This window comes from Triplophysa dalaica, chromosome 19 (genome assembly GCF_015846415.1).
Source record: "Triplophysa dalaica isolate WHDGS20190420 chromosome 19, ASM1584641v1, whole genome shotgun sequence".
In the NCBI taxonomy this organism is placed as follows: domain Eukaryota; kingdom Metazoa; phylum Chordata; class Actinopteri; order Cypriniformes; family Nemacheilidae; genus Triplophysa; species Triplophysa dalaica.
In genome coordinates, this window is record NC_079560.1 from 8,243,298 (window position 1) to 8,268,042 (window position 24,745).

General features: G+C 38.5%; 4 protein-coding genes across 5 annotated transcripts; 3 read left to right on the top strand and 1 right to left on the bottom strand.

Annotated features, from left to right (window-relative positions):
• The first annotated feature begins 302 nt into the window (after nt 1–302).
• On the top strand, nt 303–4,158 carry qpctlb (glutaminyl-peptide cyclotransferase-like b). 2 transcript variants are annotated; one of them, XR_008904699.1, is made up of 8 exons: nt 303–770; nt 971–1,199; nt 1,678–1,824; nt 1,922–2,215; nt 2,568–2,729; nt 2,834–2,933; nt 3,119–3,230; nt 3,384–3,518. XR_008904699.1 is itself a non-coding variant. In XM_056731217.1 (8 exons), exons 2-8 carry the CDS (start codon nt 1,008–1,010, stop codon nt 3,527–3,529), a joined length of 1,158 nt encoding a protein of 385 aa, XP_056587195.1. In that variant the 5' UTR covers nt 304–770; nt 971–1,007; the 3' UTR covers nt 3,530–4,158. The 2 variants fall into 2 exon arrangements, 1 of the variants encoding a protein (XP_056587195.1); XM_056731217.1 differs by having other exon boundaries at nt 304–770; nt 3,114–3,230; nt 3,384–4,158.
• A 5,054-nt stretch (nt 4,159–9,212) lies between these two features.
• kcnk12l (potassium channel, subfamily K, member 12 like) lies at nt 9,213–11,643 on the top strand. The gene is given in 4 exon segments (XM_056731531.1): nt 9,213–9,270; nt 9,594–9,941; nt 10,229–10,937; nt 10,939–11,643. Coding segments are annotated over 3 exon segments (1,353 nt in total). The 5' UTR covers nt 9,213–9,270; nt 9,594–9,595; the 3' UTR covers nt 11,237–11,643.
• Nucleotides 11,644–12,926: 1,283 nt separating this feature from the next.
• On the bottom strand, nt 12,927–18,643 carry ppm1nb (protein phosphatase, Mg2+/Mn2+ dependent, 1Nb (putative)). The gene is made up of 6 exons (XM_056730190.1): nt 17,934–18,643; nt 15,949–16,520; nt 14,593–14,710; nt 14,322–14,436; nt 13,964–14,027; nt 12,927–13,787 (listed from the first exon to the last, which is right to left on the bottom strand). Exons 1-6 carry the CDS (start codon nt 18,343–18,345, stop codon nt 13,761–13,763), a joined length of 1,308 nt encoding a protein of 435 aa, XP_056586168.1. The 5' UTR covers nt 18,346–18,643; the 3' UTR covers nt 12,927–13,760.
• Nucleotides 18,644–20,713: 2,070 nt separating this feature from the next.
• Nucleotides 20,714–24,412, top strand: rtn2b (reticulon 2b). The gene is made up of 7 exons (XM_056731845.1): nt 20,714–20,761; nt 21,879–22,086; nt 22,388–22,526; nt 22,980–23,049; nt 23,218–23,264; nt 23,645–23,703; nt 23,914–24,412. The coding sequence occupies exons 1-7, from the start codon at nt 20,749–20,751 to the stop codon at nt 24,011–24,013; spliced, it is 636 nt and encodes a 211-aa protein (XP_056587823.1). The 5' UTR covers nt 20,714–20,748; the 3' UTR covers nt 24,014–24,412.
• Nucleotides 24,413–24,745: the final 333 nt, after the last annotated feature.

Consider the following 24,745-nt stretch of genomic DNA (forward strand, 5'->3'; position numbering starts at 1 on the left):
ACCGGATTTCCACTGTGTATCTACGGTATGAAATCCAAGATTTTAACTCGAGATCTTCTTCAGAGAGGTTCGCTTGATAGTAACGTTTAGGCGCCTTCGTTTTAAACTGAAGATCCGTGGGGGTGGAGTTGTTTTACCGACAGTTTGAGGACCCAATGGAGTTACGAGGTTGAGTCACAAACTCACGTAAATACTTTTCATTGGTCAAATATCTGCAAAACCTACTGACAGACGTGAAGGATATCCAATCATGCATTTTGAAAAAATAAATAAGACCGCGAATGTATGACGATTGAATGGATTCTTTGATCGATACAGCTCTGTTAACATAACGTTACTCTAACGTTTTCTGAATTTTAATAATGGCATGTTTTAATTAGCAATTTCCTTTTGTATGCAATCATATTTGAAATTCCTTGTTTGTACTTTTAAGGGGCAACATAATAAATATTCACAAATGCCACGTCTGTATGTCACTGCCGAAACTGACTGCATTGAGTGAGGGCAGGTAACGTTATCCCAGTCCGGCGTGGGATGGGGAGCTGCGCACATCCTTCCTTATCCTGCTTGACAAACATCGACTGGATAACCGAAAACACACGATCATTTTTAACCAGCATCGCCAAGATGCAAATCAAGGGCGAATCAGACTGACGTTGGAGATGAAATGTCCTCCAGACTCGCTCCTCTCGTCGTTCAGCACTATGTGCTGTTCGTTTCAAGCGACCGCTTCGGATTTTTTAAGGTGCGACAATCATTCTGGACTTCAGGTAAGTGGCCGTGTTCGAGGACTTAATAATAATTATAATAACAACAGAAACGTAAATTTATGAATGCGTCGTACAGTCAAAATTGGTCCAATCCTTTCATGCCTGAAGTTCAGGATGAGTCTTAGTGCGCAGTTTGTATCGCTATAAAAAAGTAAATGTTGTATTTTGACCTGCATATTCCCTGTTCCTCTACCCTGCAGGCTTTGTTGTCATTTTGGCATCTCTCGGGAACACAACATGAGGAGCATGAAGCTTAAAGCAAGGACCGTCAGACCCTGTGACCAGCCGCAAATGTGCCGAGTGAGATTAATGCTGCTGTGCGTGTGCGTGCTCGTGGCCACGACATTAACCCTTGCGTTATTATTATCTAACCAGCAAACGATAGATTTGGACTTACCTCCCAGACCTCCTGATCTATTCAAAGACAAAGTAAGAAAATATACCGTGATGTAAAATAAAAAAACTAGGCTAATGGAATAAATGGTTATTGTATTGTTTTTAATGGAAACCTTATAGTCTCTTGTGGTAATTGTTACTTTCTATTAGTGGTATGTTATCTGGTAGATGGGAATCAAGGACATATTAAATCCTACTGGAATAAGACCCAGAAGGGCAGACATTTTGCCTTTTATATATTTACATTTACATTTAGCAGACGCTTTGCGACTTACATTGCATTATCCTATATATTTTACATAGGTGTTTGCAATCCCCTGGGATCGAACCCACAACCTACGCAATGCGTATACCACTGAGCTACAGGAAAGCTCATATATGAAAGCTTTTTATGTATAAAAAAAATGTTTTAGTCTTTATATATTATACATTTGTTTTACTAATTCATGATATACAAGGTCATTTGCCTGCATATTTATAAAATGTGTCTACTGCTGTAATTTAACCTTAGTTCAGTCACCAGCCAGGTAAACCCACAGTGTCTCAGGTGAAGCGTCTCGTGTCCCAGGTGAGGTGGGGTAGACTGTGGTACTCTCTTCTGCGGCCCCTTCTTATTGAGCGACAACCAGGAAGTCGTGGGAGCCGGCTTTTCCGAAAAGTGAGATATTTAAAAACGATTTTAAAGCATCAGCCTTATTTTTATTGAAAGTAAATATCAGCTAAACATGTTCTAATGTGATTTCCTGTGATCCTAGCACATCTTTTCTCAGCTGGATTCATTGTCCGCAGGCTGGTCTGTAGAAGTTGATTCCTTCATCGGCGTGACGCCTCGTGGCCCTGTCAGTTTCTCTAATGTTCTGGCTGTGTTAGACCCAACAGCTCCTCGCAGATTGTTGTTGGCGTGCCACTGCGACTCAAAGTCCATACCTACAGATCCAGGCGACCCACAGAAGGTGTTTGTGGGTGCGAGTGATTCAGCTGTACCCTGTGCTATGATGCTGGAGCTTGTCACGGCTTTGGACCCACACCTCAAATTTCAAAAGCAGATGGTGAGCTGGCAGAAACAGGTTGTGATAAGACTGGAGGAAGTCTGAGAACATACATTAAAATGAAACATATTTATTTCAGATGAACACTGCCCAGCTTTATATGGGTCATTTAATAAAAAATGAACCAGCTATTAAATCTAAAACATGTCCTGAGACAAACTGTGCAATGCTGTATGTCTCTGAGGAGGTCACTCTGTACAGGTAGTGAATAGCTGCAGTGTTGTAATGTAGAATATATGGTCAGTTCTCCTGTTTTACTTGAAAAGAGCCAGAAGTTACAAAAGTTATTTGCTCAGGGCTATAACATCTTAATTCTTTATAAACAGAATCTCAGATTGTTTTCTCTGTCAAGATGTCTCGGGTGACCTTGCAGTTGGTCTTTTTTGATGGAGGAGAAGCTTTTGAGCAGTGGACTGCAACAGACTCACTATATGGTTCGCGCCACCTTGCAGATCAGATGTCCCGCATTCCTCACCCTCAAGGTTCTGAACACACTACGTTGCTGAATGCTGTGGTGAGATAGGACGATTGTGTGTGTGTGTATGTTGCACTTATACACACATAAATCTATGAATTCTTCTATACATTGGACTTACATGTTGTAACTTCAATGTGCAGGATCTCCTTGTTCTTTTGGACCTTATTGGTGCCCCAGAACCCTTGTTTGTGAATCATTTTGAGAACACGGCTCGCTGGTTTGACCGCCTTATCGCTGCAGGTAGCACTGATTTAACTTTCCATTAAAACTAGTACTGGTTAATCATTAATGGCTTAAAAGCGCTGTACAACTATGTTTGACTTTGCAAAAGTTTTTAACTATCGACTATCTTTTTATGCACATCTTGTGCTTCTACCCTCCACTTGGACCATCTTATTATATTTCACATTCTGTGCTAAGAGAAGAAACTTCACAGTTTGGGCCTCCTGTCCTCCCATCCCAATGAGCAGAGCTATTTCAGGAAGGATGTAAACATGGGGCTGGTGGAAGACGATCATGTTCCTTTCCTTCAGAGAGGTAAGGCATAGCATCCATGTAGGATTCTTCCCAAATGTAGTGCACTATTGTTTTCTTATTGTATAAAATACTGTTCAATTTTCTTCAACATTGAATGTCATTGCAAGACATTGATTAGATGTACGTTGCCTCTTGTTGTTGTTTTTACCACAGGAGTTCCAGTACTGCACATGATCGCTACACCTTTCCCTTCTTTCATGCACACAATGGAAGACACGGCGGACAAGATTCACAGTCACACTGTGGAGAATCTTACCAAAATCCTTGTGGTCTTTCTCGCGGAATATCTTAAGCTCTAGGATGCTATAACATTACAGCCCTCCATATGCATAATGGATGATCTTATGCCTCAGCTTCCCTGCTTTTGGATATCTGATATATGTGACTATTCTGAGGAATGTATTGTATGCACACTGTACTGTATTGTACAGTATTGTACTGCCGTCCTATAACCTGACATGTGCTTTGGATTTTCCGTCATGTTAGTCAATCAGTACTATGCCTTCAGGGTAGATTTGCTATCTATTATTGCACTGTATAACAACTTTAACAAAATAATATAATCTGTGCCAAAACAAGAGGTTTACAGAAGTGTGCTTCTCTATTCAATAATTGCGCAATAAAATCAATAGAATGCAATGTAGATGTTTAGAGCTCAGGAATGAATGTAAACTGATCTTACACTATGCACTTAAAATGAAGTTTATGATGCTCTACGAACTTGAATCTACTTCATTTATACTGCATTAAATCATGCAATATTTTTCTCAAACAGTTGGGCCATAGCAATCTGTAATCTTAAATAGCTAAATGTGAAACCACATATAATTCTATAATGTTGTCATGTAAATATTTTGCACTTGCAGATCGAGTTTCAACAGAGTTGTGTACCTTGACATTATAATCTATGCCTAAATAAAGAATAAACTGTGAAGACCATCCATACCTTGGTGTAGTGAAATCCGTATACACCCTGGCCACTAGGTGGCAGTGTATTTTCTACTTACCGCAATTCTCAACGTCATGGCGCTATTGAGGAAACGTAAGGTCAGATCTACATTTTCAGTGTTGTTTCAGCTATGCTCTCATTTTCTGAAGGTTTTATAACTTAGCAATTAAAAACAGCAGTCACAGCATGTGTGTTTTACCAGTAACCAATGAAGTCGAGTTGTGTAACTAACTGACAAGGTAAAGCATTTCCTGTCTGTTTATGTGCTGTTTGAGTTATCACCTTTGATTATACAACAGGACTAACGTTAGATAAGGTTTGTGTTAAATAAGATCTGTAAAGTGTATGTTTTGGTGCTTTTCAACATTTGTAATCACATTTTTCGGAATTTAAAGTCATTAAATAGCTCACTTAATTTTCCAACACTGTATTGACCATACTGTTTAAACATTGCAGGCTGAATACGTCATCGTCAATCTGCCTTGACAGTCCGCGTACTGTCCGACCACTTTCTTGCTGTGTTTTTAGCATCCCACACACAATGATGCGGCACAGTAAGCTACAGAAACAGATCCTGTCCCTTTATCGTCAGTTTCTACGTGCTGCACAGGACAAGCCAGGTTTTATTCCCAGAATACGCGATGAATTTCACGCCAACGCTCAAATCAAGAAGACTGATGTCATGCACATTGAGTATCTGTATCGTCGAGCACAACGTCAGCTTGAACTGCTTCAAGATGTAAACACTAAACAACTTGGATCTTTCAGGAAGTCTGAAAAAGAAAGTTGAACAAGCAATCTATGATGGCCATATAATAAAATATTTGATGAATTGCTACTTGAATCAGAAGTGCACAGATACTAACTGTAGAAATAAATGACCGGCGAGACTAAACAAACAAGCAACTTTAAAAAATTGTTTTATTATAGAAACTGAAGAAAGTCAGAATGGACATGTATTGTATTGTATTGTATTGTAGTATTTAACTGCTCAAATAAACAGATTGTTTGCTGCCATATTAATATTTGTACTATTTTCTGTAATTGTTTGTTTGTAAATATGTGTTTGTAGGAGCGTGTCATTAAAACGACGTTAGATTTTGTGGCGCATGTCTTATTCAGCATCAGCATACAGTTCAGAACAACACTTGCTTGTAACTTTTGCCTGTGACAATACATGCATGATGAAATAATAATGTAAATAAAGGTGATAAGGCACGTTAAAGTCAGTCTTTACGATTGTGCTTTACATCCCATGCAGAAACAACTATTAACTGGACACGTCCAAAAGAGGGCGCTATAACGTTAGCTGAGTAAAAACATACGAGAACACACAGGAAGAAGAAATTGTAAACAGGAAGGTCGTGCTAGTAGTGTTACAAAAGTAACAAACGACACATTTAGATAGAAATATTAATGTTTATTGATCATAGACATTGGCTAGTCTCTTAGAATAGAAATACGTATTAAATTTCAACGACAGTATGGCGGAATCAAAGGGGTTATTCGATTTGGTCGACGCCCAGTTAATTCAGCAGGTTGGTGAAACGTAAATCTGGTCAAATGCAACTTTAGATTCATCTAAAATCATTTGCGACCGCTTTATTTTATTGTCTTGTCCTAATTTTTGTGAAACTCTGAAGTTTACGTAATTTGATTAAATATAATGAAATACATTTTCAATTAATAATCAAGTATTTTTTATCTAAACGTTTAAATAACGGACAGTGTGATCATCTGTTTGCATTTCTTTCAGCTGGCTCTGCTGGGCTGGTTGAAGACTGATAGTGATCAGTGTAAAGAACTGCTCACTGCGGTCACAGGGATGCAGGTGGCTCGTGAAGTTCTGGACAGGCTGTCTGGACAAAAACAAATAAATGCTTACAAGGTAAGATGCATCTATGCTATCTTGATGTCCTTTGTATGTAGAGAGCTTTCTTAAAATCATTACAGAAGAGTACTGTGGCTATACAGACCCTATGGTATACTTACCACTCTAAAGGTAAAAACCTATGTTAACTTTCACCTGCAACGTTCTGCTTCCGACAGACGGAGTGCATCCAGACCATTGCTGACTTTATCAAGAGGAATCCCAGGGCTTCCCAGCGGGAGTTAAATGCAGAGGTTGAGAAGAATGTGCTGCTCTTTGCCGCTAGGGTGCAAGCCCTGGATTCTAGCCTTTGAACATCTTATTTTAGCAGTGCCCTTGACTGTCCTTAGGCAACCAAATATTTCTACTTCTGTCTTTCTCACTTACTCTTTTTTTGATGTTTGCTCAAATATTTATATGCTTTATTGGTTGGTTATACTGTATGGCCAAAGTAATGGGCATTAAAAAAACGCAGAAGGTCTGCATTCGGTAAAAATTTGCTTATAAAATATTTCACTTTCACATTTTATGTGTCTGTACATTTATCCCTTACTTGAACTACAGGTATGCTTGCATAATCATGTGCGAAACGTGTAACATCTTTTTTCTCTCCCCAACGTTTTTCTGTTTTGTATAGGCTATATATACTTAAAACATGTTTCTCTGCACTGTGACATCCATCCGTCTTTTCCTCTATACCTGAGAGCCTACACAGCTATTTTTTGGGCTGAGGTTTGGAACAAGTTCTCACGTTTCAAATGTGTGATTTTCAGAAAATGAATATGCTGAATAGCTCTGGTTTGTTTTTATATGATTTTTATATGTATTATTGTTATATACAGCTGTGGTTTGTATTATTATTAATCACTTACAAATAACTTGTGTTAATGTGCATATTAGTTGACAACAAGAGTTTTTATTTAATTACAAGATTTTTCAATATAAACGTGATTGTGAATGTCAAACCTTTGAAAATAAACCTCTTACTGATATCTTATTTTTGTGTTTGTGTTATGCCACGGTAAGAATTACCTAATTGTGCGTCATACATGTAGCTGAGCCCTAACAATGACTTATTCATAACCAGAACACATCTTCAGAATCTACTGTTAACTTTCTTATCCTTGTGGCAAAATTACATGTATTTTCATTGGATCTTTCATGTACTTTGATTATTAATTGTTTTCTGTATTATTTATTTATTTTATTATTATTATTCGTCTACTTCATCTTTTCTTCTATATGTTCAGATGACTTTGAATATATTTTTGGTATATTTTTTATAGTGTATGCAAAGTTGTATTTCATTATTGTAATCTCTGAATTGGTTAAAAAAAATACTTATTCATTCACACCAGCGTGAAGGTCAATATTGAGAGGGCTGATTTAACACATAGACAACAAAGAAAGACAAAGACACGGGTCAGGTGGATGAAGTGAAAGGGGGAGTGGGAAAATTAGAGGAAGGAGACTCCATAATGAGCTTAGCATTCATCAAACGGCACCTGTTGAATTGCATTATGCAGATCACACGTCTCAGATCTCCTGATGACTTTAAAGACAATGTAGCACACTTGCATAAACCTGTGATTTTGGCATAATGTCAACGCCAGACGTAACTCTGGGTTTCTTCCCTTTTGGAGAGACAGGTGCCAAAACACTTGTCTTCTAAATGAAGAAATACTTTTTGAATAATAATATTACCTCAAACTCTTTTGATACAGCGCTTGTGTGTCCCAACTGCACCTGGGCACTTACAGGCAAGTACTTTAATGATGGGGGGATACAGTATTGTGAGCTGGCAACCAAGATGAAAGGCAAGGGTGGGCTGGTCATAGAGAACAAAGCAATAGTCTCCATCTAAGCGCATCTCACAGTAGAGAGAGATAGAGTACCATGCTATATTTTTGTCTGACAACATCAAACAAGGCAATATTTTAATGTCAGTAAAGCAATAGACGAATGGTGGTCTGTCAGCCGTTTAAGGATTTTAAATTGTACTTGTTGAATGTCTTTGAAGTTGCATTCTGAGGGGGATTATTGTAATATCTGTGAGTGTTAAGGCATTTACATCCCGTTACAAAAATGACCGAGGTAGTTTCCGCTATAGCATTGCTTCAGTTACTGTAAAGTCGTGTAGAAACAATTTATGCATTTCAAACCTGAGAGTTAAAGATGTCAAATCTAATTGCAAAAGAAAATATGTTTCTTTATCATTATTATTATTATCTCAAAGATTCACAGTTGCGAAACTCGTTCAGACATGCAGCTCGCGCTATATATAGATCAGACTCTGCTTTTTGTAAGAAGTTGTTGATTGTTGAGTGCATCAATGTAAATAAATGTAAATTAAGTCCACCTTCTCGTGTCTCTGACGTTTTGTAAGATTACTTATGAAATCTTTGCAAATGGACCCGGACTGCATTTTAGGGCTTAAACTCGTTCAGATTCCCCAAATTGCCGTCTAGATAGGCAGCTCACTTCAATCTCTCTCTCTCTCTCTCTCTCTCTCTCTCTCTCTCCTCTCTCACGCTCTCTTCTTGACACCATAGCTCTGCTGTATCATTCAATCACGCACTGCCACCGAGGATTGTCTCTTGTTACGAATAAAATACGCTGTAACTTTTATTAAACGTTTTCGCTTTCTCGAAACATTAGGACATTGTTTGGTGGATATGCCAATATCAGCTGTGCTCTTCATAAAATATTAAAGAAAAAAAATCAGGTAGGCAACACTTTATCTATCTACTTTTAAAGTTTATATAAGCGAGTCATTAATGATCAGATCTTGAATTTGCTTAGGATTGGTTTTTTTTTATAACCATCTAGAAATCCATGTTAATTGTAATAGAGCTCAACCTCTCAACCAACTCACGACCGTTGCTGACATATTTTCTTCTTCTAATTTTTACATTTAAAGCTACACACGTACATCCTACAGAAATAAAACAGTGACATATTCTTTATAATCTTGCTCGATCCACTGTATTTTGACATCAGGGTCTTTGGGTGAAGAACAATACAATTCAGATGTTTGTTTTCGCCCCTTAACTAAAGTATTATTTTTATTTGCAGACAGATTTGGATTAAAGATGATTCTACTTGAAGACCACAAGCCTATTACTCACTCTTGGTGTGTAACCTGCGATAGCTGGACAGAGTCCTTGGAAAAGATAAAAATCTTGCGCTTGCCTGCCTACTGTTACCTGCTACCCCAAAAGGTGCATCTTGATGTCTTATTTCCCAGACTGTGTGTCGTTTTACCAGATAACCTTTCTTTTTACGACCATTTATGTACCGACACTACTGAAGTAAATTGCGTAGTTATGAATCACAACGGACAGAAATAAACCCATCTGCAAAATATTTTTCCTCAGTGCAGTCATGTACTCTAATGAACTGTAGCAGCAATACAGTTTTCATGTGACTGGATACCTGTTCTAGACTCCACTAGGGTGTATTTATGTGCGTTTGTGTTCTGAATGAGTGTATATGTGTCTCTGTGCATGTTCACTTGTCCTGTCAATTCCTGCTGGTTATCAAGTCATGCCACGTGGAAGAGATGTCGGCAAACACTGTTGCCTCCCACTGCAACTAAAAGAGGACAATGCCCGTTTTGGCTTGTTGGCAGCTTTCATCTTGCTCTACCTGCTGTGTGGGGCGGTCGTGTTCTCCGCTCTGGAGCATCCCTCTGAGCTGCAGGCCCATAAGCAGTGGGAGGAACAGCTGGCCAACTTCACAGAGCAAAACAGCATCAACCTGAACTCGCTAAAGGACCTTCTAAGACAATATGAGGAAGCATTCGTGGCTGGTATCCGCATAGACAAACTTAGGCCTAGATGGGATTTTTCTGGGGCATTTTATTTTGTCGGCACTGTGATTTCTACGATTGGTGAGTTCTGGGAAAATTTAAGGTCTTTGCATTGTTCTGTCATCATCTACTCACCCTCTTGTCATTTTAAACCTGTATGACTTTCTTCAGTAGAAAACACATAAAATGTATTTTGAAAAACGTAGGTGCTCGAACAATGGTCGTACTCATTGACATGCATTGTTTTTTTTGATGGGTAACGCCGTTGTTCGGTTATCAACATTCTTCTTTCATTCAACCAACAGTCTTCATTGTATTAGCTGAAAATAATAACTTAAAAACATGAAATGAGTCTTATTTCTCTCCAGGCTTTGGCATGACCACTCCCGTCACCATTGCGGGAAAGATCTTTCTAATATTCTACGGACTCCTCGGTTGTGCAGCAACAATCCTCTTCTTCAACCTCTTCCTGGAGCGCATCATCACGATGCTGGCCTACATCATGCGCTGGTGTCACGAGCGCCAACTGCGCCGCTCTGGCGTGGGAGGAGTGGACTCCAGGAGTGAGGATGACAGTCTGGAGGGTTGGAAACCATCGGTCTACTATGTAATGCTCATTCTGGGCATAGCTGCCCTGTTGATCGCCTGCAGCGCTTCCGCTCTCTACTCCGCCATGGAAGACTGGGACTACTTTGAATCCTTGTACTTCTGCTTCGTGGCCTTCAGCACCATTGGGTTCGGAGATCTTGTGAGCAGCCAGAGGGAAAGCTATAAAGCTCAGGAGGCCTACCGGATCGGCAACTGCCTCTTCATCCTCATGGGTGTGTGTTGTATCTATTCCCTATTTAATGTTATTTCCATCATCATCAAGCAGACGCTTAACTGGATCTTGGCGAAACTGGACCGCAGCAGGTCCCGATGTACATGCCGCGGTCGGCCGTACAGGAGGCGGGGTCGGGCCTGCTGTTGCTGCTGCTTCCCGCGTCTTCCCAACCAGCGAAACAATCACCACCCACCACCCGGCAATTCTCGGCTGAGGGGGCAAAAACGCAATGCCGTGCACCCGCCCCGCGACCGAAACGGCGGGAAAACGCTTCACTAATGCATCAGTGGAAACAGTTTGTGATAGTGAGACGGATCCTGGCCTAGGACCAGATGGAGGTTATCAGACAGGGCGCAGACTGTCTGGAGAAATGATCTCCGTCAATGACTTTATGGCCAACAAGGTTTCTCTGGCCATTCTACAGAAGCAGCTCTCAGAAACCGCTCACGGTAATCCAAGACAAAGCCACGTTCGCCAGAACGGCTTTTCAGGTGGAGTGGGCGCCTTTGCTATCATGAATAATCGCCTACAGGAGACGAGTGTTGACAGGTAGCTCGCTTATACAAAGACGGTGATATTGTACATTATTTATATGTGAAGATAATCATTTTTTTATGATTGATTATTGCACACAATTAAAGATGAAAATTGTAAATGAATGCACTCGGTATATCATTTTGACTAACCTGTAGTGCTCGTATTATGAGACTTTAGCCAGGTTTTCATAGGCAGGGTCACTTATACAGGACAGAACAAATCAGATCAAATTAAAATAGCAACTTTTTTTCCATGTCGTGTTAGGATGATGCTAAGCATTCATCAATGGCTTCATTCTTACAAGGAGACCTCTCTCAATTTTTTGCATCATTATAAACAGACCACAGGATTTTAATAGTGACATCGCTTCTCGAAGTCACTTTGATGCTGAAGTGATTGGCCGGTGTGGTGAGCAATCACACTGTGCCTCAAAAGAGATCCTTCAGCAGCTCTTCACAAAAACAGACTGATTTTCAAGAGGAGGGCAGATGTATCCACATCACTTAGAGAAAGACAGTCCCGGGTGAAAAAATAACAAGTGTCAAATCGAAAGGAGATGGTCAGTATTTTTCATTGCATAATGGTTTCTATCACACTGCTGTTGATTGTCCTAAGGAGCAAATAATTTAAAACGAACACAAATATGTGCAAATAGGCTTTTAGCAAAAGTGACATATTTAAAGGGACCGACAATTAACACAAAGCATGACTTGAGTCTACAGTAATAATCACACAACGTATGTATAGATAGATTGTATAGATTCTGTAGATACTGTACTGTATATTGTACACACAAATTTAACTTGTTGAATATTTATTTTGCTATTTAATATTTGTGTTTTAAACGTAATAGCTACTATTAATGTGTTATTTATTCTGCTATTGAACTGAGTGTGCCACAAAAGCTTCACACAGATTGAAACCAGTGGATTTCATGTCTCTTACGTGTGTTCATGCAGAGTTGTCATTATACACTTCCTCTGAAAGCTTGTTGTCATTGTTGGGTGACGCACAAACGTTGTGCTTGCTTGCAGATGTCAGTAATTATGCTGCGTTCGTGACAACTCGGATTTGGAATATTTCCCATCTTAAACCCGGAAATAACGTTCTCGATTGCAAATGGCTCTTGATCTCCCTAAGTTGTTTCCGGTTTGAAGGTGGTAAATATTCAAAATACGAGTTGTCTACTGGCAGGACGGACTGCAAATTAGAGGGGTGATAAATTGGGCGTGTCTTTTTGCCGCCCCCCAGAGGATGATGCTGGTATTGCACACAAACGGCTGGTGGTTTATTTAAATCTGAGCCAGTGGTTCACAGACTCTTTCGTTATAATGCCCCATTTGTATTGGTTGTATCGTTTTGCGCCCCCCAAATAAAGACTTACGATCCTGAACATAGGATTTTAATTATACCAAAAACATTTATTTATACAATTCTGGAACATCAGGTATTTTGGTTGTTGGTCTTATTTTTTTTGATGATCGATTATACAAAATCCATCATACATATCTATATTTCATTAAATGCCTCAAAACTGTGCCCCGTTTGATCCAGTTTGGGCTCCCCATAGGGGTTCACGGCCCCTAGTTTGAGGACCACTGATCTAAGCTGCACACAACATGTATGACTGGCACTGCAGTTACCATACGTCTCTCTATGTAGCAGGACAAGCATTGAAATAAACAGAAACCGTACGAATTGCCTGGTCTGTTTATTATCATCTTTATTACTCAACTTTTGACCTTTATGATAGCACAAATATCGCCACTGTACAATATCTGCAAAATGTGCAAGAAGGTTACACAACATGATACAGCAAAGCATCAGTTCATTTGATAGTCATAAGGAAGTATCTTAGTAATATTAACACTGTTTATATGTTGTTGACATAATTTCAAAGAGGTCAGTAAGGCAACACAGTACAGTACATTACAGTAAAGACCATGCAAACAGATTAGAGAAAATGACTGGATACAACAATTGAACAATAGGAAAAGTTGAGCTCCATGTTGTGTACATGTATATTTAAAAAAAATAACTAAATTTATCTCTTAAATTTCTTGGCATATTTGTGACTTTTATATGTTAACTCATTACTTAGATGTGCAAGACAACTAAAAAAAGTTGGCTTGATGCTAATTTATGGTTCACTAAAGCCCAGAGGCTGTCAATAAATATGGTCGTCTTTTGTGATCAGTTTTTAAAAAAGGAAACCAACATCATATCATTTTCAAGACTGCAAAGAACCTCAGAAAATGGTTTCCACCTGTTCAACAAATTTCCTGAGTTGTTTTCTTTAAAGACGGATTTAAAACGTTTAGTAAGGAAAATACTGTAAGCATCACAATCTAAAGAGAGTCAAATGGCTATAGAGTAAGTATTGTGGTTGATTTTGGCACAACGTTGCTTTTTGTCTGTTTTGTTATTAAGAAAACATACAAAAAGAAGAAAGTAAAATGTGTTTATGTTCATTGCTGTCCAAAATATAAACATGGTCAATGATATTTCATCTCCATTTAAAATCTTACAGAAGATGGTTTTTAATTGGCACCTGTAGGACTGAACTCCTGTAAAGATATAAACAACTCATATTAAAAATAGTTGTACATTAACACAGCAGTGTATTGATCTGCAAATTAGAAATACAAAATTGTTAGAATTTACTACACCTACAGTGCTGCCAAAACGTAATGTAAAATGTAACTGCATCTTTCACTTTGCATTTAAGAACTTAGTTTCATACCTGTGCTAGTCCAGAGCGTCGTGCTTCTTTCTGCTGATAGTAGGCTGAGATGATACAGTTCCGTCTGCAAATGTTAAAAGATGACAATTGAACCAGTAAGTTCTCTGAAATAAAGTCATCACACTTATACATCAAAGAAAAAGTGTCTGTTCTCAGTGCATCTTGAATCAAGAACATCTTAATGTGAGGATTTTCTAATTTGTTATTTATTACCATATGTATTTCATCCGTGTCATTTTAAAACTCAGAGCTAGTTATTTTTCTCTGTGTCCAAGGTTGTTGAAGCACATTTACAAATTTAGAAACCTACAAAATAAATTATTTGACAAAAGATTTCACAGCCATTCAATATACTCACTTGCTCTGAAGTCCGCCCCCTGGTGGTAGTCCTGGTATCACTGTTGAAGCCAGAACTGTCAGAACTGACAGGAGATCAGGCTCATCACATCTTGCACTCAGCTCTTCAAATATCTCTGCCGAAGAACATATTTGCGAAAAGACTTAATTTCCAAGCAGGCTTTTAAATGTCAGACATTGAGGTGATTGCCCTCTGTGACAAAACAGCCATACAAAGATTAAGAGTTGTTCATATGTAATGAAATGAACCAAAACTTAATCTGATGGTTTACCAGCTACTTTAGACTCCAGAAAGTCCTCCAGCTCAGCTTCTTTATGTAATGCTTCGGGTGACAGCTGGGGGGCGCCGGGGAAACAGACTAGAATGATGCTGATGTTATCAAGGCTCCCCTGTTGGCAAAAACAAGAGGTTGTTGCATCACCCATAACAAGAAACAATAATGTTTGTTATGCAATTAATGTGCCTGGTACACAACGTTTCTGCATGCAGGTAATAATATGATGTTATCAGGTAGTCTGCGCATTATGCCTCTGGTTGACAATTCGGTACATTTGATTTGGTGGTCCAAACAAAGACCGTATCCTTCATTTCTCAAGAAAACTGCTTGTTATTTGTCCCTATCCGACACGATGCTATACGCAGACAGTAGTAATCCTTTCACGTCAGGGCTAAAAGTAGTTCATCCTTTTGCAGCTTAGCGGATGAATGCACTTTGAAATGGTGGTCGAAAGTGCAATCATGACAAAATAGAGAGCTTACTGCGGCGAGAAAGATGTTGACATTTTCAGGTCAGCACACATTCATCTTTAAAGCTTAAAGGCCAGTCAGTGTTTCTCTTACGTAATATAAAAGCCAGGCTGGTAGCCTGAGTCTGTTCTGAACAAATGGTTGATGAAGCTGTACTCACGGGATGCTTCATACACCTTTACACAAATGAGTCTGAGAAAACACACAGTGTAGACACATTCTGTCTCTATTCAGATATATTTGAGCACTGATCAATGTGACATTTATGCCTGTTAAAAATTATTGAGGGAGAGATCATCAAGCAATGGAACACTGGAGTTGTTTTGTAAAGTCAAATCAACATTTCGGTTTTGACAATTATGTGAATTACTGTAAGCAACTCATCTGTAATGAGACATTTGCAAGAAACTAAAGGTGTAAAACACATATTTTTAATAAAAAATATTCCCTAAAAAGAAATTTAAGAACTGTTAGTTTATTTACTGAGATTTTCTTGGAAGCAAAAGACACTAAGAACGATGAGAATCTGTAAATTGTTTAGCCGAACATTATCCAGCTTGCACTAGTGCAGGGTTTCCAAACTCTGACCTTGTGTGTAAATTACTGTGTAGATAGAGTTAAATATTTTTGCAATTACATTATTGTATTCTAATTATAACATTTGTGGAAATGCATTATGGGAAACAATTATATTGTGAAAGTGACCGCTGAATATAAATATTTTGTGATAATAGTTATAGCTTTTTTGCTATTTTATAGCTATTTTGAAGACTATTAAGATAAATTATGTGGGCTGATGAATTATTTACTGTATAATACCACCAGAACGTATATAATGAAAGTCTAAGTAGATTTTATATTGAAATTCAAAGTCTCTTACCTTGTAGAGGCAAAGGTCAATGACCTGAGAACAGACCTCTCTCAGATCTGTGCAGACACGCAGTCGACTGTGTATGAAGGCACACAGCTCTTCATTACTAACAGTGTCCCACACACCATCACACGCAAGAACCAGAAACTCATCTGCTGGTGAGCGCTTCACGACAGACACCTCCGGTTCGGGTGACACCATTTGCTCCGTGACCGGCCTCCACTCGGCTGTCTTGTAAGTGAAGTCTCCCAAGGCCCGAGACACAGCCAGTGATCCATTCACGCGTTGTAGAGTGACCGTTCCCCCGGCACTCTCTATTCTCTCTCTCTCACCCGGGCTGAAGGGCTTGTGGTCCTCGGTTGAGAACGCCACCCGACCTGCACGGCACAGGACAGCCCGAGAGTCCCCGCAGTTCACAAAGTAGATGTGGTGAGGGGTTATAGCTGTGGCGACTACAGTGGTGCCTCCCCGTTCCCAACCCTCGCGGCAGGCTAGGGCATGAAGGTGCTTGTCCATCAGAAAGAAACCCTCCTTGATGCCCTCAGTGACCCTTTCCACATCTTCTTCTGCTCGTATCTTGCCTGAGAAAGAATAGGGTTTATTGCACTAAATAACCAACATATTGCAATACAGTGAAAGTATAGACCTTTTGTATGACCTATTGGTGACTTTCCTACGAAATTTGATCTTTGTATCATTTACATTATAAATGTGTACTTTATATGAAATCTAATCTTAATTAGATGAATAAATGGATTATAATAATGTGCATTAATGTCACTTTTGCATGTTACTTTGGATATAAACATATTTTAAATGTTTAATTTTTTTTTGTACAATTTTAAACCTCTATTTAAAACATTTTCTTTATACGTATTTTTATGAACATTTATATTTATTAATTTAGCTGACACTTTTTAGTGAAGGGAGTATTTACGATTTTTACGTTTTAGTGGCTTTTCTAAGAAAGAATTTGTATAATTTATATTTTATAAAAAATGTTATTAGATAGATTTATTACAAGTATATGGATTAATGTCTCTTTTCCAAGTTGCTTAGGATATAATTGTAAACAAATATGAAATTTGTTTTTATATACACCTATTTATTTATCTTTTTTTTCATGCACATATACATGCATTCATTTAGCACACATTTTTGTGACTGACAAATGAGGGAATTATTACGTTTTTTCTTAAACCTTTGTATACATTCATGAATATAAATGTGTATATTTATGTGACCTTTATCCATTAGAAAAACACTTTTTCCCAACACAGTTTAGTTAACATTGCTTGTACACTTAGTTTAGTATACAATTACACTAGTTTTGGTATTACCTTTCAGTGACTTTTCTAAGTTTACATTTGTATTATTTATATAAATATTTAACATTAAATGAATATATGGATTACAATAATATGAATTATTGTCACTTTTGTAATTCACTTTGGACACAGGCATATTGTAAATATAAATACAAACTCATACTCGTACCTTTAAAATAATAAAATAACATTCTCATACATTTATGTGCATTTTCATTTATTAATTTAGCCCCTTTCAAATAAAAGAGTATTTAACATTTTAACATTCGTATGCCCTAAACACATTTAAGTTATCTCTTGGGAAAAAACACAATTTCCCAGATGCTTCACTGCTGAAGAGTGTAATCACTTTTTCTATAGGACAATTAGAAACGTGCCACACTCCATAATTAACTTGTCAGATGATTGTTAAATAGCATTGCTGTGGCTTGGATGATGTGGCAAATGAATCCCTTTATCTAAACAGCTCAACAGCATGTGATGATGTAATCCACTGTAATTATGATTTCTATGACTCTATGTAAGCCATCCCTATTGCTTCCGTGCGGTCCTACATATTAAAAAAAAAATGACTACATCATGTAATAATAAAAATGTCTACTTCATGTACCATTCATCACTATGATGAAAGATCTCTTGCACCTTGTAAGAAAGAACATCCATTACCTGTGCCCAAGATGTGCTCCAGCAGATTTCGAGAGCATTGTTGGGCCACCATGCTGCCTGCGTGCCCATCATACACTGCGAAGAACCCCCAATGAGAGAGTTCACCCCCCAACTGAGGAAAGCAGTTGTGGAAATCTTCCATGTGGGCTCTCCAACCCTGCATGCTGGCCAGGGCATAGGTAAGTCCCCAGGAGGCACATCCCTCCTGCATATGCTTATCCAGAACCGGCCGCTCCAGGTAGGGGCTAGGGATGACCCCTTCTTCCTCTCCCCCCTCCTCGCCTTCACCCATCTCCCCTGCACCTCCCCCCCTCCCCCCTTTAAAAAAGGAGGTGACCCTTTTTTCGGTCTCCTTCACCAGCTGCCGTACAAAAGCGGGCATTTCCACGCTTCCCTTCCTGGATGTTCTCATGGTGTCTTTTTCTTTCCGATTGTGTGAATCCTGTCACGGCCTCCACCCTGTGCTGTAGCTCACTGGCTTTGGTGCTCAGGGCCTTACAGCATTATATCCCAAGAGACTGCTCCTTCGAGCATCCTCAAACGATCCAATCCAGAACAGCTGATTTCCTCCCTGTCAGTCTAGCCATTGCTGTGCGTTTCGTTGACGTCCGATCTATCTGCGATCATAGTTATTCTTTTCAAATTGAGCCTCTTCTTTCTCCTATCTCCTCTATATATCAGTGATATTCTCTCTCCCTACAGCTTTCTCACCATCTGAGCTGATATTTTCCTGACCTCCGTTCGATTGGCTGAGCTATTTCTGTAAACCAATCATAGCTCAGTGTCCTCCCTCTTGTTGTACACACCGCCATGCAATCCTTTTGCAGAGTGGCTCGCTCTCCTTTGTACGTTTCTCAGTCTCTCTCTCTCTTTCCTCCCTCTCCTCTTGAACTCTCTGTTATCATCTGTGCATCTGAACATTTGATAATTGTGGATGACCTAACATGCACAGATTAATGAACACATTTTTATGGTTGCCTAGTGAGAACGAGAGAGATGGCACATAACAGTAACACTCTGTTGCTTCTTGAATTTTTATTTGAAGCACTTTTAAAAAGAACACGATTCGCCCTGAGCTAAATTCATGAATCATGTATTTAAATATGAGTTTGTGAGACTCTAACAAGGGTTGATTCAGACAGATAAATGGATTATGTAAATCAAGAATGTATTCATGAATACATCATTACATAACAGACTATTTTTGTCTTCGCAGTCTTGTGTGTGTGCAATGACACAAACACAAAATAATCATAACATCATGATAATGATGATATTCTACATAATAATTAAAAACAATTGATACAATGTAGTCAGATGTGGATATAGCTAAATCACTTTGGTCCGTTTAGGGCTTTATTTTGATGCACCAATAGTGAGGGCGTGTAGTGGCCAAATGTGTTGTCTAACTTTACTTAAAAATGTGTATAATTAAAAATGCATAAAAATTTTGGAATAGTTGTGCTTGGAGTGTTAACTAAAGGAATATTCTTTGTACCACGCGGGTCTTAATTTCATGGCTTACCTAACCTAAAGGGCTGAAAGAGGAAAAATTCCCTGTAGACATAATATTTGTCCACTACTGTATATATGTTTGTGTATGTGTATTTATAATGGGGTCCAAAGGTGTAAGACCACCAGTGAAGATTCATACAAAATGATAAAATAATACTAATTGAACCACATATTTGAAATTTAAATGTTAAATTAACTAAATGAATAAACCAGAATTTCTTAGTATTTGGCATTTCACCCTTTTGCTTTATGGACAGCAGGCACTTAGGCTGGGATGGATTCCAAAATTTTGTGCTAAACCAAATGATCAATGTTATTTCTGGATGAAAAGATTTTGTTGTGAATTTTTTGTGTCTTTTCAAAGAAAGTCTTTGTATCATTTATATTTTATATAAAGAATGTAATAAGATTGATAGATGTATAACAATTATATGATAAATGTCACTTTTGCAAGTTGCTTTGGATATAATTGTAAACAAATGTTAAATTTGTTTTTATATACAAATATTTTTTTATGTTTTATTTATACACATGTACATGTATTCATTTAGCACACTTTTCAGTGATTTACAATTAAGGGAGTAATTAGGGTTTTCCTTAAACTTTTGTATTCATTCATGGATATAAATGTTTCTATATTAGAAAATTACAAAATCACAATTTCCCTCTAGATTTTATTGTACTAAAGAGCCAACAAGGTTTAGTGTACTTTGCATGTACACTTTTGTTTGGTATTCAAGTACACCAGGTTGGGTCTGACCATTAAGTGACTTTTTGTGCTAAACCAGATGATCAATGTTATTCCTGCATGAAAAGAAAATAATAGACAATGTGAAGATCACATATCTGTCTTCAGATTTTCAAAATAAAACAACCTCATGCATATTCCTATATGTGAATGTGTGTAGGCTACAAATACGATCAATTTCACATTGATTCTCATTTTTCTGTGTTTAAAAACTCTTACAGGCTTGTGAGATTACTCCACACCACTCCTCAAGTAGCGTCCGAGTAATTTGCTTGTATGTAAGATTAGCTGTGACCCTCGAGATGAAGAATTGTCTATGACACATGCTGACGTCTCGAGTTCCTTAAGCACAGAGCGGCCCATGAAGGGGGCAGGGTGACGGAAGATAGCTGCGCCCGACTGTATGTGTGTGCATAAAGATGGGGTGTCCAAGTGCTTGAGATATTATTAGGTCAGGCCATCCCCTTCCTGCTGACAAAGCTCAGACAGCCAAAAAAAGCCCAGAGGGTCGGTGAAGCGCAGGGAGGAGAGGGTGGTCTGGAAGCGGTAGATATGGCCAGCAAAGGTGAGAGTCTTCCATTGGGCCGAATAGCGCTGGAACCGAGCTCTCCTTATCTATAGTATTCAAAAATGTGTTTTGCTGTTACGCGAGTAACCTGTTGGCAGTAATCCGGTGGGAGGTGGGGGCTTGGGAGTGACCGCAGATCAGGTTGAGTGGTGTTACACTAGAGGTTTGGTATTGCCATTGAGAAGTCAAAACATTACACAAGACGTCCATTGTGAGTGTGGCAGGCTGATGGAAAGTGATGGATGGATTAACCGTATGGACCGATGCATGATATACATTTTAAGGAGAAAAAGACGTACGATGACTGAATCGAGGAGGTGAGATCTTTGCCTTATTTTGGCGGTGCTGACAGGTGTCACCCAGGAGAAATTTAATTCGACAAGGCCATGTTAAGCTGCGATAAACTGTTAGCAGAGACCAGGAAGATCTGCTTTTCTATCCAGAGAGTTTGGATTGATCTGAGATCAGCTTTGCACCTGCGTTTGGAGGACAGCCGTTGGGGTCTATTGGCTTTTTGCTGGGGTAGAGGCATGTACTTGTACTCTGCCATTACCGGCTTGCCTCTGTCTGATTCCAGTCTAATTTTAACCACTAAAAAAACCATGTGTTTGAGAATTAACAACATATGGAGAAAATTATGTGACGGATGTTGCGGACGTACACCTGGACATGGCCTTTAGGTCTGGATTCAGATCAGCCTGTTAGGAATTTGTTCATACGTAGAAAAGACGGAATGTGTTAACAGACTTCACATCACTGGCACGTCTTTGTTGGACAGTTAAATGGTTTCATAAAGAGGTTTTGGCAGTGTAAGCTTTGATGATCGCATAGGTCTGAATTCCACGAAAAGTCCAATTCAATTATGACATGTCCCAGACAACTCTAGGGCCTGAATCTGAGATGAAAGAGGTCCAAAATAAACAAATAAAAATCTCTTTTTGAAATTTGGTAGTCTGAGTAACACAAATTACATTTGACCACCCAAATACTACATCACACTTCTCCTCTGAGATCAACTTCAAAGCAGTTGGGCATATTCGTCTCTTCTCTCTCCGTCTTTCTGTATAGGCTGCTTTATTTAGTATTTCCTTCCCTCTTTTTCTGCTCTCTCTAGTGTCGGATCTGCTGTACTGGCGAAATGTTGGGACCACCACGCTGGTGTTCACAGGTTTGGTTGTGGGTTTGGCTTGTTTGTTCCAGCTCAGCTCCATCACAGTCCTGTCCAACTTTGGCTTGTGGATCATGGCCTTCACCCTTCCCGCACGGTTTCTTTACAAAGCCCTGGACCTGATGCGGCTCAGTGATGGCTCTCACCCCTTCCAGTGAGTTTGGGTTAAAATAAACACCGTCAGGCAGCCGTAAGCGTGAAGGTGTAACTGACACTGCTGTTCGGATCTTGGAATAGATGTGAAGTCTCTTGTGAAGTGTACTGTGTGGTTGCACTGAATGTTATTTCACCAGAGTTAATTAAACCCTAGTGATTCCCTCTAATGTGACATCATCTTTGCTGCTACACAGAGCTGATGTTTATATAGTTGCATGCCATTGAAGAATAAAAACACAACTCAATGTATGTCATATGTAATCTTACTTAACCTGGCCACTTTTCTTTATTAAAAACAGATCATATTTGGATGAGGACCATACGCTGACGGATGAGGACACGATCCGCGTGGCTGAACATATCGTTCTGCTGATCGCTACGGCTGTCACTGACCTGAAGAGGCTTTTCTTCATCAATAGCATCATGGACTCATTGAAGGTCTGACACGTCTTAACTCTCTCACCTCAGCTGTGCAGAGCACTTTTTTGCACACTACAGTAATTCATGACCTACTTTCACCACATCAGGGGAGAAACAGATTACTTATGTAATTAGTCTTGAATTGAACTATTACCATGTGCTTTCAGTCCCAGAGGAAATAGCGCTATGCTTTGTGAAGGGAACACAAAATCACAAGAAACATTATGTTCTTGCTGTACAGTGCACACTATCATAACGCCAGCAGCACCATGGTTCTGGGTTCGACCCCTAGAGAATACATGATACAGATGTAATGTACACCGGCTCAAAAAATCTAAGCGATAAGGAAAAGATGGAATCAAACAAATCACATTTGGTGAATTAATTTACATATACATGTGATATATAATATTTATCTAAATAATTTTGTTTCTTTGTTTTGTTTACTTAAACTGTAATTATTTGTTGTAGTTCATTGCCTTGCTGTATTTGTTGAGCTTCGTGGGGGTCCAAACCAATGGTCTTACTCTAATAATGACTGGTAAGGATGTCTTGCTATAATTTATTTACTCTTATTTATAAATCACAGACCAAGTCTGACATTATAATAATCAAATTTCACTAGTTTTACTGATCGACAGCTGGAGGTGACAACAGTGTAAAACATCATTACGTTCTTTCATGTTAATTAAATCTGACATCTGCACAGGTGTCATATGTGCTTTCTCTCTGCCACTGCTGTACAAACTTCAGCAGGTAAGCTTGTATACGGTGTAAATGTATTTTTTATTTGCTGCCCTAAGTTGTTAAGTGCAGTTATCATTTCAACTCACTTGTTAAATGTTGTCAACGTCTTTACATTACTTCCACTCATCAAAATAAGTCAAGCAAATTCAACTTAATGTTATAACCTAACCATTCGACAAAATTTGAAATAGTATGTTGAAAAAAAAAAAAACTTAAGCCAAATTGATTATACTTAAAAACATACTGCAGGAAAAATTCACTCCATGGCAAAATGCTAATGGAAAAAAAATGATTTACTCTATCACTTTTCACAAATTTAAATCTAAATGCATGTTCTCTCTTATAGGATAGTTCTGACCTTACACTATGTTTTTGTTTTGTTTTTGCAGCAAAGGATTGAGAAGATTGTCAAAGCTGTCAAAAAACTTGTTACCAAAATTACTGAAATGTAAGTTTTCAGCTTTCCAACACATGACTTAAGAAATACTAACTCGAAGAATAAAATACTCTTCACCTTAATTTAAACCAAAATATTCAGTTTCTCCAGGCAAAGACACAAATGCATGCATTTTCGTACTTTTAAAACAAATAAATTGAGTATTAAAATCCACCTTGGTTTATCTTGGCTCTTTAAACCTATTCAATTCTCTGCTGTTAGGGTTGATTTTGTGGTCTCTCTGGTCAAACCTCCACCACCTGATCCGGCTCCAGCACCTACCTCTACTGTCGCATTAAGACAGAAACAAAAGACAAAATGAAAAGGATGAAGAGAGAAATGTGAATTTGGAACAGGATGAACAAAGTCTTACATTGCAGCTGTGGCTTAGCGTGTAAATTGGGTTTGTTAGGCAGGTTTGGGGGTTATGAGCCAACCCATGAGCGGCCTTTGTTTTACAGTTTGTTTCTTATGGTGCTCAGAGATTGTTCAATGTGTCTTCTATAAAAAAAAGATTGTAGCAGCATATTGCAAAGCGATGATGTATGCCAATACTTTATGTTGTTGTGCTCCATCACTTTAACTGAAATGTCTTTCCTGACAATTAAACAGCTGTGTAACATTTATAATTACTGGCTCATTCCTTTTCAACAGATTTTCACAACAAAGGAAGCGAGTAATATATGCAAGTATATCTTTCTCCACTAGATGGCGCAATGAGCTCACATAATCTGCAGTTCTGGGCCAGGACACTATTCCAAAAATAATTTAATCTAAATTATTATTGTTTAGTTTTTAGAAATTGACCAGTTACGAACTACAGTTCAGATAGGATTGTTTTCAGGGTTTTAATACTCATGACGTGCATTAATGCAATGTAATGTCTTCTTAATGTTTCATATGACAGAACAATTAAATACTAATTGAGGAACTGTTTTTTTTACTTTTAAAGATGCTCTGAGTAACTTTAAAACAAGATTTGCTTTCCTGTCATTATTTATTTGTGCAATACAACCCCCTTAGTAAACACATGTTTTCAATGTTTTTCTGTCCT

What these genes read in the sequence shown, in the direction of transcription:
- ppm1nb (XM_056730190.1), bottom strand. Translation starts at nt 18,345, where the DNA reads ATGAGAACATCCAGGAAGGGAAGCGTGGAAATGCCCGCTTTTGTACGG. An exon ending in GGAGCACATCTTGGGCACAG is followed by an intron (nt 16,521 to 17,933) that starts GTAATGGATGTT and finishes ATTCTTTCTCAG; the next exon opens with GCAAGATACGAGCAGAAGAA. An exon ending in GGGGGCGGACTTCAGAGCAA is followed by an intron (nt 14,028 to 14,321) that starts GTGAGTATATTG and finishes TAACATTTGCAG; the next exon opens with ACGGAACTGTATCATCTCAG.
- qpctlb (XM_056731217.1), top strand. Translation starts at nt 1,008, where the DNA reads ATGAGGAGCATGAAGCTTAAAGCAAGGACCGTCAGACCCTGTGACCAG. An exon ending in TGACCGCCTTATCGCTGCAG is followed by an intron (nt 2,934 to 3,113) that starts GTAGCACTGATT and finishes TTCTGTGCTAAG; the next exon opens with AGAAGAAACTTCACAGTTTG. An exon ending in TGTTCCTTTCCTTCAGAGAG is followed by an intron (nt 3,231 to 3,383) that starts GTAAGGCATAGC and finishes TTTTTACCACAG; the next exon opens with GAGTTCCAGTACTGCACATG.
- rtn2b (XM_056731845.1), top strand. An exon ending in GCATCATGGACTCATTGAAG is followed by an intron (nt 22,527 to 22,979) that starts GTCTGACACGTC and finishes TATTTGTTGTAG; the next exon opens with TTCATTGCCTTGCTGTATTT. An exon ending in GTTACCAAAATTACTGAAAT is followed by an intron (nt 23,704 to 23,913) that starts GTAAGTTTTCAG and finishes CTCTGCTGTTAG; the next exon opens with GGTTGATTTTGTGGTCTCTC.